General features: G+C 46.0%; 1 protein-coding gene across 1 annotated transcript in view; it reads left to right on the top strand.

Annotated features, from left to right (window-relative positions):
• Apba1 (amyloid beta precursor protein binding family A member 1) overlaps positions 1 to 13702 on the top strand; it is a 239414-nt gene that overhangs the window by 212100 nt on the left and 13612 nt on the right. Inside the window, exons 6-9 of the mRNA XM_004653145.2 lie at positions 6166 to 6198; positions 7206 to 7292; positions 7765 to 7950; positions 11676 to 11855. Of these exons, the coding sequence (XP_004653202.2) occupies positions 6166 to 6198; positions 7206 to 7292; positions 7765 to 7950; positions 11676 to 11855 (486 nt within the window). The remainder of the gene's footprint in view (positions 1 to 6165; positions 6199 to 7205; positions 7293 to 7764; positions 7951 to 11675; positions 11856 to 13702) is intronic.

Here is a 13702-nt window from a genome sequence, read left to right as displayed (position 1 = left end):
CACCCTGAGACTCCATAGTGAATTCCAGGTCAGCCTGGGCTAGAGTGAGACCCTACCTCGGAAAACTAAAAACAAAAAGTACAAAAACCAGTAGCTTTGAGATTATCCAAGAATAAATTTGCTAAAAAAGAAAGAAATGGCAGCAATCCCATCCCCAGTAGCTTCAAAAAAATTTTTTTTTAACCTAGAAATAAAATGAAGGACAAGAAGCCCACTGCAATGGGAATTAGTAAATATTGATGAAAGAAGTCAAAGCAGACACAGAATAATAGAAAGACCTCTCCAATTCTTGGATTGGAAGAATTAACATGCACACCTTGCCTAGTAACACAGGCCTAGACTCTAAGCTGTTCCCGAGTCTGAAGCAGGAAGATCACAAGCTCATGGCTTGCCTGGGCTCCAGAGTAAGTTCATTTCAGCCTGGGCAGCATAGTGACACGCTGTCAAAATAAAAAGGAAAAAGAGGCCAGGGATCTAGCTTATTGGTAGAGTGCTACTTTCATGCACAAGGCCCTAGGTTCAATTCTAGCAACATCTATGCAAAAAAAAAAGGAATCGTCATAAAATTTCTATACTATCAAAGTGATCTACAGACTCAGTTCAGTCCCCATCAAAATACCAATGATGTTCTTAACAGAAATAGGAAATGAGTTTTAAAATTTATTTGAAACCTCAAAAAGTCCCCTTTACTAAAGCAATATTGAGTAGGAAAGGAAACTGGTGGCATAACAATCCCTGCTTCGTGACGTCCTGTAGAGCTGAGGAAGGCACAGCACAGCATTGGCATAAAGCATGCAATCGATAGATGGGACAGAACAGAACTCCCACTAGCAGCCCGTTGAGTCTGACAAAGGTGCCACCAGCTTATTCTACAGACTTCTATCATGGCGCAAAAACCAACTCACAATGGATCAAAGATCTAAATGTAAGATTCAAAAATAGTAAAAGAAAGCCAGCCAAACAATTCATGACATTGGTAAAGTAAATGACTTCTGGATAAGGCCACAGAAGTACAGGAAGTAAAAAGAATTGATAGGATTGTGTCCAGCTGAAAATGCTTCAGAGGAGACAGTCTATAGGATAGGAGAAAATGTTTGACAGCTAGTCGTGTAACAGAAGGTTACTATCCCGTATATATACGTGTGTGTGTGTGTGTGTGTGTGTGTGTGTGTGTGTGTGTGTAGATAGATAGATAGAGAGAGACGGGGAGATGGCTTGCTAGTTAAGGCATTTGCCTGCAAAACCAAAGGACCCCAGTTAGATTCCCCAGGACCCACAAAAGCCAGATGCACAATGTGGTGTATGGGTCTAGAGTTCATTTGCAGTGGCTGGAGGCCCTGGCATTCTGCTTCTCTTTCTCCCTCCCTCCCAACCCCCCCAATAAGAAATATTTAAAAATACGTTTTATACAAAATGTATATATATAAATCAAAAATATTAACAATCACACACAGTCCAGTGGAAGCACAGGCAGCCAGATACAGACGTGTCTCACTGCTGGAGAGGCTGAGCAGAAGCTTACTTGAGCCTGCAAGTTAGGGGATGGGCTAGGTAATACAACAAAATCTCACCTATGAGACACCCAAAAAATAGGCAAATGATCTGAATAAACACTTCTCAAAGGAACATTAATGGCCAACAAATGTTGAAAAAGTGCTCAGAGTCATTAGCCGTGGTCAATCACGCAGGGGCTGGCGATGACGCAGAGAAGGAACTCATGTACTCTCGGTGGGAATATACATTAGTGCAGCCACTGAGGAGAACAGTTTGCAGATTCCTCGAAAAACTCCAAACTGTCCGATCCAGTTGAGATTTTAGCAAATTTATTCTTGGATAATCTCAAATTACCAGTTCTGGGTATTTATCCAGAAGGAATGAAATCAACATACCAAAACATACCTGCATGCCCATGTTTACAGTGGGCTAGTCACAAGAGCTAAGGTAGAGAATTAGCCATCAGCAGAGGGCGCACACACACACACACACACACACACACACACTGGAGTATTACTCAACCTGTCGTTTGAAATGGAGCACATTATGTTAGGTGAAATAAGCCAGAGGCAGAAAGACAAGTACCACCATCTTTCCCATGTGGTGAAGCTTAAAACATCAGCCTCAAGGTAGAATATGATTGCTGGAGAGTGAAGAGGATGCAAGGGCAGGAGGGAAAGGATGGCTGGGTTTGATCGTGCATGCCACGTTCTTATATAGCAGTGTCCCCCAAGTCCCATCAATATGTATGAGAATCGTCAATAAAAATTACTGCAGTAAGATGTCAGTCATTTACCTTGTAGCTCCCATAATTAGTTGAACACAGAATACACTACAGTGTGCTGCCTGCTAATGTCTTGCTACTGCTACTGGTACCCAGGGAAGATTTGGGGTAGAATCCTCTAGAAGGAATTTGTCCCATGCCCAGTCAATTTCTACTATGCCACAGGATAGAAATTCCAGTCTCCCCACACCGTTGGGCATCATGTCTGCCCTGCCTCTCCACTTCACTGTGGACTCTTCCATCAGAAGCGAGGGTACCCTGCTGAGCCCACTCAAGCCACAGAGAGCATTGCATGTCCTCACAAAGAGTGGCGTCTGGGCCTCTGTGCTCGCTTTGTCTGAGAAGCATGCAGCTGGAGCTTAAGTGGTGCTGAGATGTTCTGTGGTATGTGCATTTTCCCTGCGTGCGTTCTTTATCCCATGTTTTGGGTCTGTCTTTACTTCCATGTTTTAGACCTCATGTTTTTCCATTCTTTTATGATTTCCTTTAAATGTCAAACATTATTATTTCATTGTAGAATTCAATGTTCTGTCATTGTAACCTTGTCTGGGTTGTGTCTCTTGCTACCTTGCTTCAAGAGACTTGGGCTCAGCAGAGATGCTGCTGCTGCTGGCACTTAGATGTGGCCCTTGGCATACATTGTCTCATTCACTGCCTATGCTAGAAGGGGCAGGGAGTCCTGTCCCACTTGACAAGCAAACAGAACTTCACAGAAGAGAAACTTGCCCAGGCAGCACAACTGACAGCTTGGAGTATATGGTAAGAGTGGATCTTTAGGTCTCTGTTCTGCAACTTCACAGCTGTGTGATGCTGGGTAACTTAACTAGCTTCTCTGTGCCTTGCTCCTTAAAAAAAAAAAAAAAGCAAGGATATGTTCCGGCCTCACAGGGTTGTGGTAAGATTTCACATTACCATTAAATACTTAGAAGGGTCCCGGCACAGAGTAAGTGGCCAGTAGTTGTTAGCAGGGCAAAGAAAACAGAGGGGACCCTACCACCGCCGCCAGCGGGGTAACCTAGAGTACCTGGCTGCAAGAAGTGCTCAGCACACACAGGGCCGAGTGAGCGAGTGGGGCCCCGGCATCGTCCTGTACAACAGGAGGCTGTGAGACAGGTGCTGCCACTGCCATTCCTTGCTTTACGGTGTTGATATTTCAACCTGTTCAGGCTCGGACTCCCTCGTTTTTGTTCAGTTCTCACCTAAACATTGTACTGTAATTTGTTGCAGGGTGCTTGGGAATCCCAAGTTACTTAAACATGGTAGGACTCTAAGTCATACAGTATTTTCCACTTTCTAAGATTTGTCTCAGAATGCCTTTCATGATACTCAGTTTCCCTTCTTGGTCTTCTTCCTCTAGTTCCGGGAAGAAGAATTTGGGGATTCCATTGACAGTGGGTCTTTTTCCTTTTAAATGGTTTGTTCAAAGCACAGTTTTCTAGAGTAGAGGATTTTGTTTTGTTTTGTTTTTTCAAGGTAGAGTCTCACTTGTAGACAGATGGCCGCAATTTCCACTGGAGTCTAGTGTGCCTAAAAGTCACAGAACCCTTCCTCAACAGATTTCCACACACACGTTTGCTTTCAAACCAAATTCTCTACTTTTTTTTTTTTTTTTTGGTTTTCTGAGGTAGGGTCTCACTATAGCTCAGGCTGACCTGGAATTCACTATGTAGTCTCAGGGTGCCCTCAAACACACAGTGGTCCTCCTACCTCTGCCTCCCGAGTACTGGGATTAAAGGCATGCACCACCGCTCCTGGCTAGAGCAGATGATTCTTGACCAACTGCTGCTATGTTTGTGACAGTAACAGAAATGGGAATTCCTCTATCATTTCAGAAGATGCAGATTTAGAAACATAAGCCTTCAGAACCCATGGCAGGCATTCCTCATGCAGATTAAAACTGATACAGGTCAGAGCATCCTGGACAGGTCTCCGTTCCCTAAGGAATCTCCGTGGTACAGTACATCATCAGCTTAGGGCCACTTTTCAGTCACAGAGATATTCCCGCTGAGATGTGTGATGATGAGGATCACACAGTAGTGCCGCCTTCAGAGTTTTCCAGAGCAGACTGCTCACCGTGGATTCAACCACAGTCAGTGATGGGTATGCAGGCTCCATGGTAGTGGGGCTGCCCTCTTTTCCTGCATGTTCCAGAGGTTAGCAGTGTTGTGTTGGGGTGGCTGACTCATCCAGCTTCTGTACAATGAACTAGTGCAGGCAACACATTTTACCATTAATGGTAGAGGTGCACTCCTGAGAGCCAAAAAATTTCTCCCAGGTGAGTAATAAGGATGTTAAGAGCGCAGCTTTACCCTCCCCCTGCAACACTGCAGTGGAGGCCACGGTTTGGACTGACCCACATTGTTCATTCATGCACATACGATACACAGCAAGTCCCAAAAGCCAAGGAACCATATTCTGGCATTGGTAAATTACAGTCATATATAGCGGGCACAGACACGGTGGGCATCTAGTGTTCAGACACCTTGGCATGCATTCATCTTCACAACAGCCCTGTGAGGTGGATACTGCTCGATCACTATTTTCTTTTCTATTTTCTATGTATAGAAACTGAAGCACAGAGATGTTAAGTGGCTTTCACAAAGTCTCACTACTAGGTGACAGAGCCAGCATTTGGTTTTAGACAGCACAAACGAGCTGCTATGAACTCTTCTTCTAGCCTTTCAATTATGAGCAAAAGGAGAGAGATTACATCCGGTTTTAGTTAGGTCCTAACTGTATTAGTATCACACAGAACTTCAGAAGAAATTACTGATACAGACAAAGAGGGAAAACAATGAAAGGATCCATTGAACAGACAGACATACCACCCTGCATGCATATGCACTTTGTAACATTGCTACAGAACACATACATGCTGCAAAGACGAACAGTAGCCACTGCCAACTCAAGCACATCTTTGTCAATAAGATGATAGAACAATTAGGAAAAAAACTAAGTAATAAAAGAAATGAATGGACACCTTAAACAATAGCTGCAGAATGTTGACTTTCGGAAGTCCCCTCATGCGCTGAGTCACAGCAGCTAGTATTCAACAAATTTCAAAAGACTGACATCGCACATGGTATATTCTCTGACTGACCACAGTAAAGCTGGTTCAGAAATCAAAACAAAAAGACACGTAGAAAACATTCAATATTCAAGTTAATAACACAATTCTAAGTAATTTAAGGTTCAAAGAAGTCACAGTTGACTTTAGAAAATAGTGTAATAAGACAGTAATTAAGTTGTAACATACAAAAACTTGTGGCATAAAGTCAGAATTATAGAGGAAAATTAATAGCTTTAGGAATGAATGAGATGTCTGAAGGCTACAGCTTTTGATCTCAATAACTGAGGAGGGAAATCAGCAAATCAGGCTCAAAGATAGTAAGTAAAACTAAAATCTAGGCAGAAATAAAATAATAGTAACAGACATGCATCAAAGAAAAACAAGAGAACCGAAAATTGATTTTTTTTTTCAAGGTAGGATCTCATTCTACCTCAGGCGGACCTGGAATTCACTATGTAGTCTCAGGGTGGCCTTGAACCCACAGCAATCCTCATACCTCTGCCTCCCAAGAGCTGGAATTAAAGGCATGCGCCACTAAACCCAGCTTCAAAAGTTGACTTTTTTTAAACAGGCCACTTGCAGCTCAGCATTAGAAACACGAAACTCAGTACATTTCCCTCATCCTGTTGCCCTGACACTCGCTTCTGAATTCAGAAATGAGCTGTCGCTGAGGTGGGATATTAGTTCAAGCTAGTCTTCCCCACAAATGCCCTCTAGAACTAAGCAGTGTTAGTTTGTCCGTTCCCTTTTTGACGTTGAGTCTCTGCAAATTCTTCTCTAACCATTCTCCTGTCTCTGTTTGTTCCATGCTAAGCAGATGGCCCAGAAATTAGCCAAAAGCAGGAAGAAGGTGCAGTACAAACAGCCTCATCAGCTCGGCGCTCTGCCTGTCCTTTCCATTTGCTTACGCTTTGCTTTCTTTTAATTATTATTATTTCGTGTTTTTGTTTTCTGCATCCAGCAAGTTTTTGTTCCGATTTCTTTTTGAACCGCCCCATAAGCAAGCATTTCTCAAAACTCAGTTGCCTGAAGTGGCCATTTTCTGTTGCTCATTAGCCATCTCACCTCAGAGGAATGACAGGGAGCAGATTGGAGACGCTAAATGAATCCTCCGGTAGAGTGGGAGTTGTGAGCATTCAGGAGCGACGGTGGGGCAGGGACTCGGGGTCTGTGCAGCTACAGCGACATTTGATTTGGGGATTTGCCAGATTGCTGGATGCAAAAAAGAAAACTCGCTAATAACCCCGTATGTGTGAAGTTCAGCCCTAAATGAGCCAGACTGCCCTTTTGGGGTCGCAGAGCTTCAAGGTGCTTGTGAACTACTCCCAGGGTGTGAGGCATCGGGGCTCATGATGGGGTGGCTTCCGGAGCAGGTGGCTGCTGCTGGGTGGCTGTGGTGACGTGTGAACATGCGGACCCTCTTACCAGAACTGCATCCACCGGCTTCATTGGCACCTGCTGCAAACATTGTCCTCCGCCAGCTCAAGCAGGGCAAACTGAGTGACTTTCCAAGTCCTCAGGTAGGACTTCCCTGAGCTTCCCTTCAGTCTTCAAATCTTGCAGAAAGTCCGCTTGTCATCATTGTCCAGTCAGTTTGCTGCTGTGAGTTGCTGCTTCTGCAGGGAAGCAGCACAGGGGCTCCCGCGTGCTCCCTGTGACCCACGCAGAGATGCTGACTCATGCCCACATGTCCGTCCCCTCCGTAGTCCCTGCGGCCTCGGCAGCTTAACCCTGGAGTCTGTGTTGCCGTTCTGGTGACTGTGTCTTGGTGGCCTAGTGTGTGAGCTAACCTTGATCCCATGCATCTGGGCCAGAATAACATTGTAAAACTTTCTCTTGGTACATCTTTCTTCTCAGGCTCCTGAAGGCGAATCTCAGCCAATGACTGAGGTGGATCTCTTCATTTCTACCCAGAGGATCAAAGTGCTGAATGCGGATACACAGGTACCAGCTGGCTGCCACTTTTCCCAGGATTACAGCCCAACCGCACCCTAACTCATAGTTCCTGCCTGTGTCTGAGAAGTGGCTGTCCCCAGGCTGCTGCTGGGTGGGGCCATGGTTGTCTTATTAAAGCTCAAAGGAACACCTCAAGCATGGGTGTTGTCCACTCATTAGTGTGGGCAAATTCATCTTTTAATGAACTCTGTTTAAATGGGGTGCGGGGGGGGGGGACTGTAGCCTTTAGATTTTTTATCTTTCAACCTTAGCACTAGACTGTTGACATTGATCATTTATTGCTCTTTGTTAGCTTAAGAAAATGCTTCAGTCCTGGGGGTATAGAGGTCTTCTAGTGAGGACTTTGCCCTGAGGCCACCCAACTTGGGCACCATGCTTAGCTGGCTGGGGGAAGCAGATACCTCTCACACTGGTTGTCAGCTCCTGCATGTGAGACTTCCCTGCTCTCCCCCTCCTCCAGGAGCCCATGATGGACCACCCTCTGAGGACCATTTCCTACATAGCAGATATCGGGAACATCGTAGTGCTGATGGCTCGCCGGCGAATGCCTCGCTCTAACTCCCAGGAGAACGTGGAAGCCTCCCATCCATCGCAGGATGGGAAAAGACAGTACAAGATGATCTGCCATGTCTTCGAGTCTGAGGATGTAAGCTGGCTTCCTTCATCTCCCTCTGGGTGTCCTAAGCAGCTTCTGAGTGGCCAGTTGCTTGATCAGAATATGAATCAGTATAGTTAATCATATATTTAACTTAGATGTATTAAACAACTACTGTGTACCAACCAGGCCTTGTTCTAGAGCTGAGCTAGAAGGCTGAATACACCATATAAGGAACTCTTCGTGCAGGTTGAAGAGAGTAGAAAATTCATAGACAAATAAACTTAATATAAGCCTGGTGTGGTGGTGCACACCTTTGATCCTAGTACTTGGGAGGCAGAGGCAGGCGGACCACTGTGAGTTCTACATAGTGAATTCCAAGCCAAGTTGGGCTAGAGTGAGATCCTACCTTGAAAAACAAAGAAATTAAATAAATAAGTAAACTTAATGAGGAATGCTGTCTGAAAAATGAAGCAGGGTCGGTGAGAAGAGGAGCGGATATCTCAAGTAGGGTGACAAGCAGAGTCCTGTTTTTAACGAGATGACATTTGAACAGAGAATCCGAATAAAGTTAGAATGAGGAAAAGGCAAAGGCAAGGTCCCTGAGGCAGGGGGCTGCTGAGTTGGAGAAGGAAAAGCAACCCATTTGTTCCTAGAGAGCTTGGAGAGAGGGGGCCACTGGGGCGATCCAGGCAGACCTTAATAGCAGACAGTTCTGTGTTGTGTAAGGCTGTCTGGACAGTATCCCTGAGCCTCCCAGCCTGTTGTTAGAGAAGCAACTCCTGCTCTGACAAAAAGCTAGGATTCCTAATCTCTACCTGGACAGGGTGATGCCAGGAGGAAATTCATTTGAAGAGGAGGGCTTTGCAAGGGCTCCTGACCTCCTCGGGCCTCAGGGAGCCTCTTCCTGGGCAAGGTTGCTGCAGCTGCTCAGCCCTGACTCCCACATGGCTTTGTTACCACCAGGGACTGTTCATTGTCCCCTGTCACAGCAGAATAAGCTATTTCTCAGAGGAGCTGAGAGCTCTTGTCAGCTTAGAAGAAAGCTACCTGTTTTTCTCTGACATCACTATCAGTCGCTCTTACCAGCAACTAGGGAGGCAGGAATAGAGGTTAGAAATCTCCATTTCTAAAACCCTTGCTGCTAGAATCTGGGGTTTTGTTTTGTTTTTGGTTTATCAAGGTGTAGCATACTGCTTTCCTGAAGAAGGGAGGAGCTGAGGGAGCCCTGTCCTCCTCAGGGGCCCAGCTACCATGTCTGTAGACACTGACACTAACCACCATGTCCTTCACTGACTGCTCTAGAAAAGGCCCACTTTAGCATGGAAAAGGCAGAGTGATCACAGTGCCTCTCCTTGACACTCTCCAAGTACAGTATGCAACCCAGGAGCCACAGAAGGTCCTAGGAAGTCCATGAGTCAAAGTTTAGACTCTTAAAGCTCCTGTGCCCTGCAGGTTAGAGAGAAAGTGGCATCCATGCTGCTCAGCAGGCTTGAGGAGCTCTGCAGGACACCTGCCACCCGTATCTGCCATGGAGCTCATAAGTAAGGGTTTCTTCAGCCTTAGGTCTTTTGTGCTCCACCAGGGAAGAAGGGAAAGGCTGCAGTGGCCAGAGTTGGGACTTTAATGCCTTCCCTGCACTGCAGCATGGCTCAAGCTCACCGGCCGTAGCTGAGGCCTGGGCTTGGGTCCCGCATCCAGGGACCCACTACCCCAGTACAAAGCGTTGAGCTGTTTGTGGAAGAGCAGAGCTGCTCTCACTGGGCTGTCGTAACTGACAGTGGCCAGTGCGCCCTGCATCCTGACAAGGAGCGCCCCAGTATAATTCTTCTACTCACAGCCTTGCAGGGAAGGAAGCCATGCCTCATCTGTGCTGTCCCCCAGCAGGATAGAGGGTGTTGGTTCTTAGTGTGGCTTGTGGCAGTGAGGTGACCAGATTCTTTGAGAAGAGTTACATGTTTCTTTAGCACTGGCAAAGATTGGGATGTTCTGTTATCACTGTTAACTACCTGACTTTACCAACAACTAGGAAAGGAGGAGTAGAGGTTAGAAATACACACTTTAAAAAATATTGCAGTGGCCGGGCATGGTGGTACACACCTTTAGTCCCAGCTTAGTCCCAGCACTCAGGAATCAGAGGTAGGAGGATCACTGTGAGTTTGAAGACAGCCTGGACTACAGAGTAAATGCCAGGTCAGCCTAGGCTAGAATGAGACTTTACCTTGAAAAAAGACAACAAAAATATTGCTATCAAGAATATTTGGGTTTTGGGTTTGTTTAGTTCTGCAATAAAATTTCACAGAGAGGGCCACTCTACAGGTGGCCAGACCCCAGTCTTTTCTCAGAGTGGACAGCTTGATCTAACTTCTGTTTTCCGATGACTCTAATGGGTTCTATCCAGAGCCCCAAGTCTAGTCTAAAAACCTCTCTGAAACAAAATGGGCCTTTGTTGTGAACTGGTGACGAGCCTGGCCTGAGCTGCCGTGAGGCAGTGTATCGCGCTTGTCTGGTGTGCCATCTGTGTTACACATCTTGCTTCAGCACTGTTACTGGGATTGCCTGGAGGGCACTTCCCATGCCCTGGAAGGACTACTGTGCTGTGGCCAGCATCCACAGCTTTTCTGTCCTTAAATCTTAACATTTCTGGCTGTTGAAACCCAGCCTCAAGAGCTTCAAAGGACCAGTCACACCTCGACCTGTCAGAGGTCAGTACATGGTCCATGCATACTCATGATTCCTGCTTTCAGTTGCTGTGGGCTGTCCCACTGATCATGCCGCCTGGTTTCTGCGGGAGAAAGACCAAAGCCAGCGCGGAGGAGAGGGTGGGAAGCCGCCTTCCCACCTGTGACCTCTGTTACCTTGAACACGTTCCTTTCTGTCTGCTCCTCTGGAAACTGCAGAGTTGGCCTACATCAAGGTTCTTGACTACTAGACCCAACTCAACGTCTTGGAATTTTTTTTTTTACAAAATCATCTATTTACAGTCGTGAATGTAATACAAAGAAGAAATAAAAAGAAGCTAAGATAAAGTCACATGTAAATTCATGAGCGCAGACTTGATTAGTAAGTTTGACTGTAAGAACACATATTTGGTGCAATGCTGTGAACACTTTCTACTTGACATTTCAAATCGAGGGTTAGACAAGAATGTGTCTATATCAACAAGCAGCATCACCACTTGTCACAGTGAATGCATAGGCTAACAGGAATGTGATTTATTGGCAACTCAGATACCATGAGCATGAGAGATGTGGATGATTTTTTGAAAGATAAGAAGTTTACTCCTTCAAGTCTTATTTAAAAACAACAACAAAGGACCATCCCTCTCAGTTTGCATATTATTCTTGTAATGTTCAGTGTGTGCCAGGTCCACATCCTGAGTCCTTGTGTTTTTGCATGACTTAGAATTCAGTCCTGGACACAGGTGATTGGAAATGGGTGTTGCATGTAATGAATGCCCAGTGAGATGTTTGAGACAGTACAGGGCGCAGGACCATTTGTCACCGTGGACCTTTCCTTCATATGGCAAGAAGCCCAGCATCTCTGACCTGTCTTCTGCATGTTAGTGCCTAGCTCCCTTATGATCACTTCATAATGTGAAACGAATCTGATAATTGTCAAGTGGCCTCTAGTAGGCACTGATATCCCTATATAGAACTGCTGACTTATTCCTTGGGGCCCCTCAAACTCCACAGGGATCATCTGGGAAGGTGCACTGGGAGTCTACCTCCAGGGCTGCCTGTTCACCCCCACCTTCCCCTCTGCTGCCATCGTAGGCCCAGCTGATCGCACAATCCATAGGGCAGGCATTCAGTGTGGCGTACCAGGAATTCCTCAGGGCCAATGGGATTAACCCTGAAGACCTCAGCCAGAAGGAGTACAGCGACCTGCTTAACACCCAAGACATGTACAACGACGACCTGATCCACTTCTCCAAGTCAGAAAACTGCAAAGATGTAGGTACTTCCCTGAGCCTGTTCCCAGGCTGGCCCAGAATTTGATGGGGGGCAGGGAGGGTGAAGCATAGAAGTGGAGGCTGGAGAGTGTGGTATTTGTAGGACGCTGTGAAGCACTCACGTTCATTCGTCTCTAGCACACCCCCCACCATGGAACCATGTTACTAAGTACTGTGGAGGATGGGTGTAGACAGAGAGGCCACACCTCTTCTGTCCTAGGAATCCCAAACCTTAAGTGGCTTCTACAAGTATAGGTCCTGACCTCTGTCCTTCATGAGCCAGATACAACAGTAAAAGACATAAAGAAATCATGTCCCAGTTTGTAAGTCTAGCCAAATTCAGACTTCATGAGAAAGTGATCTTTGGATCCACTAGGTACTTAGGGTCAAATTCCTTGGAAATGGAGCTGCATGGATTCGTGCTGCAGAGAGAGGCTCACTTGAATCAAAAGCAGAGCAAGGGACGTGCTGAGCAAGGATGTGAACTTACTGGGCATGAGCTTCCTTGAGCGTAGGGAAATGCCGGGGCCCAGTACAAGACAGACTTGCCCCACCTTTGGTGAGGGATCTGAAGGTGGGTGAACCCTGTCTCTCGCTGATCAAGGAATGCAGGGGAGTGTTGGCTTGCCAGGGCTGCTGTAATAATTCCTGCAGCACCTAGGAATTCCTCTCAAGGCTGAGAGAAGGATCTGTTCCTTGGCTCACAGATGGCCTCTTCTGGTGTCCACATGCCATTTTCCCTCTATGTGTATCCAGATAGCCTCTTACTTAGAATACCAATTACAGTGGATTAGAAGATACCCATGTGACCTCCATTGAGCTGGCTTGACTGCCCCTATAAAGACCCTGGCTCCACATAGAAGCACCAGAGGAATGAGGGGTCAGCACTGCAGTATACAACTTGAGAGGGAGAAAACAGCTCAAGCCTTAACAGGGGTCTCCCATTTGGCTAAAGGGACTTTTTCAGAGAAGTGGCCCACTGTTCTCCACCTGCTGGGGCTGGGGCAGCTGCTGTAAAGATTCTTGTTAGGCCTCAGATGAAAACACACACACATACACACACACATACACGGCTGTTGGATTCTCCCAAGAAGGGTCTCTCTCACACACATACACACACACACACATGACTGTTGGATTCTCCCAAGAAGGGTCTCAGCCTTTGCAACATCTTTGCTAACTTCCCCATAGTGCAGGGATCTTGTCAGTGGAGGTTGTAAAAACATTAAGTGTGTCCAAGATATGGTCTTCTGTGTGTATTACAACCTTTGGATGGATCATTTCAGCATCACTTTCTTTTTCCTCAACTTTCTCCTTGAAGAGAAGTGTTTTCATGCTTTTCTTAACTGAATAATCTTAAATGTTGGAGAGAAGTTACAAAACACTACTGAATGGGAGAACTCACACATAGAATTCAAAAGCCATTTCTTGCCAGGTGTGCTGGTATACATCTTTAATCCCAGCACTTAGGAGGCCAAGGTAGGAGGATCACCAAGAGCTCAAGGCTACCCCAAGACTACATAGTGAATTCTAGGTCAGTCTGGGCTAGAGTGGACCCTGCCTTAAAAAACCAAAAATAAATAAAAATTAAAAAGCCAATTCTGGAAGTCATAATACGCCACCAAAGCTGACAAAGCCTCTCCCTCCACCACAGGGATGACAGGTGTTTAAAAAAAATACCTGGTTCCCTTTTGTTGTGGTTTGAATGTGAATTCCCGCCCCCCAGTCTCAGAGATCTGTCATATTAGCCTATACTTAATGCTCAGCTGGTGGAGCTTTGGGGAGTTGGAGCCGTGCTGAAGGAGGAGTGTCACTGGGGGTGGGTCTTGAGGTCTAATAGTCCAGTCC

Source organism: Jaculus jaculus, chromosome 1, assembly GCF_020740685.1.
Source record: "Jaculus jaculus isolate mJacJac1 chromosome 1, mJacJac1.mat.Y.cur, whole genome shotgun sequence".
Classification (NCBI taxonomy): Eukaryota; Metazoa; Chordata; class Mammalia; order Rodentia; family Dipodidae; genus Jaculus; species Jaculus jaculus.
The sequence above is the reverse complement of the archived record's forward strand: the minus strand, read 5'-3'. Positions and strand labels throughout refer to the sequence as shown.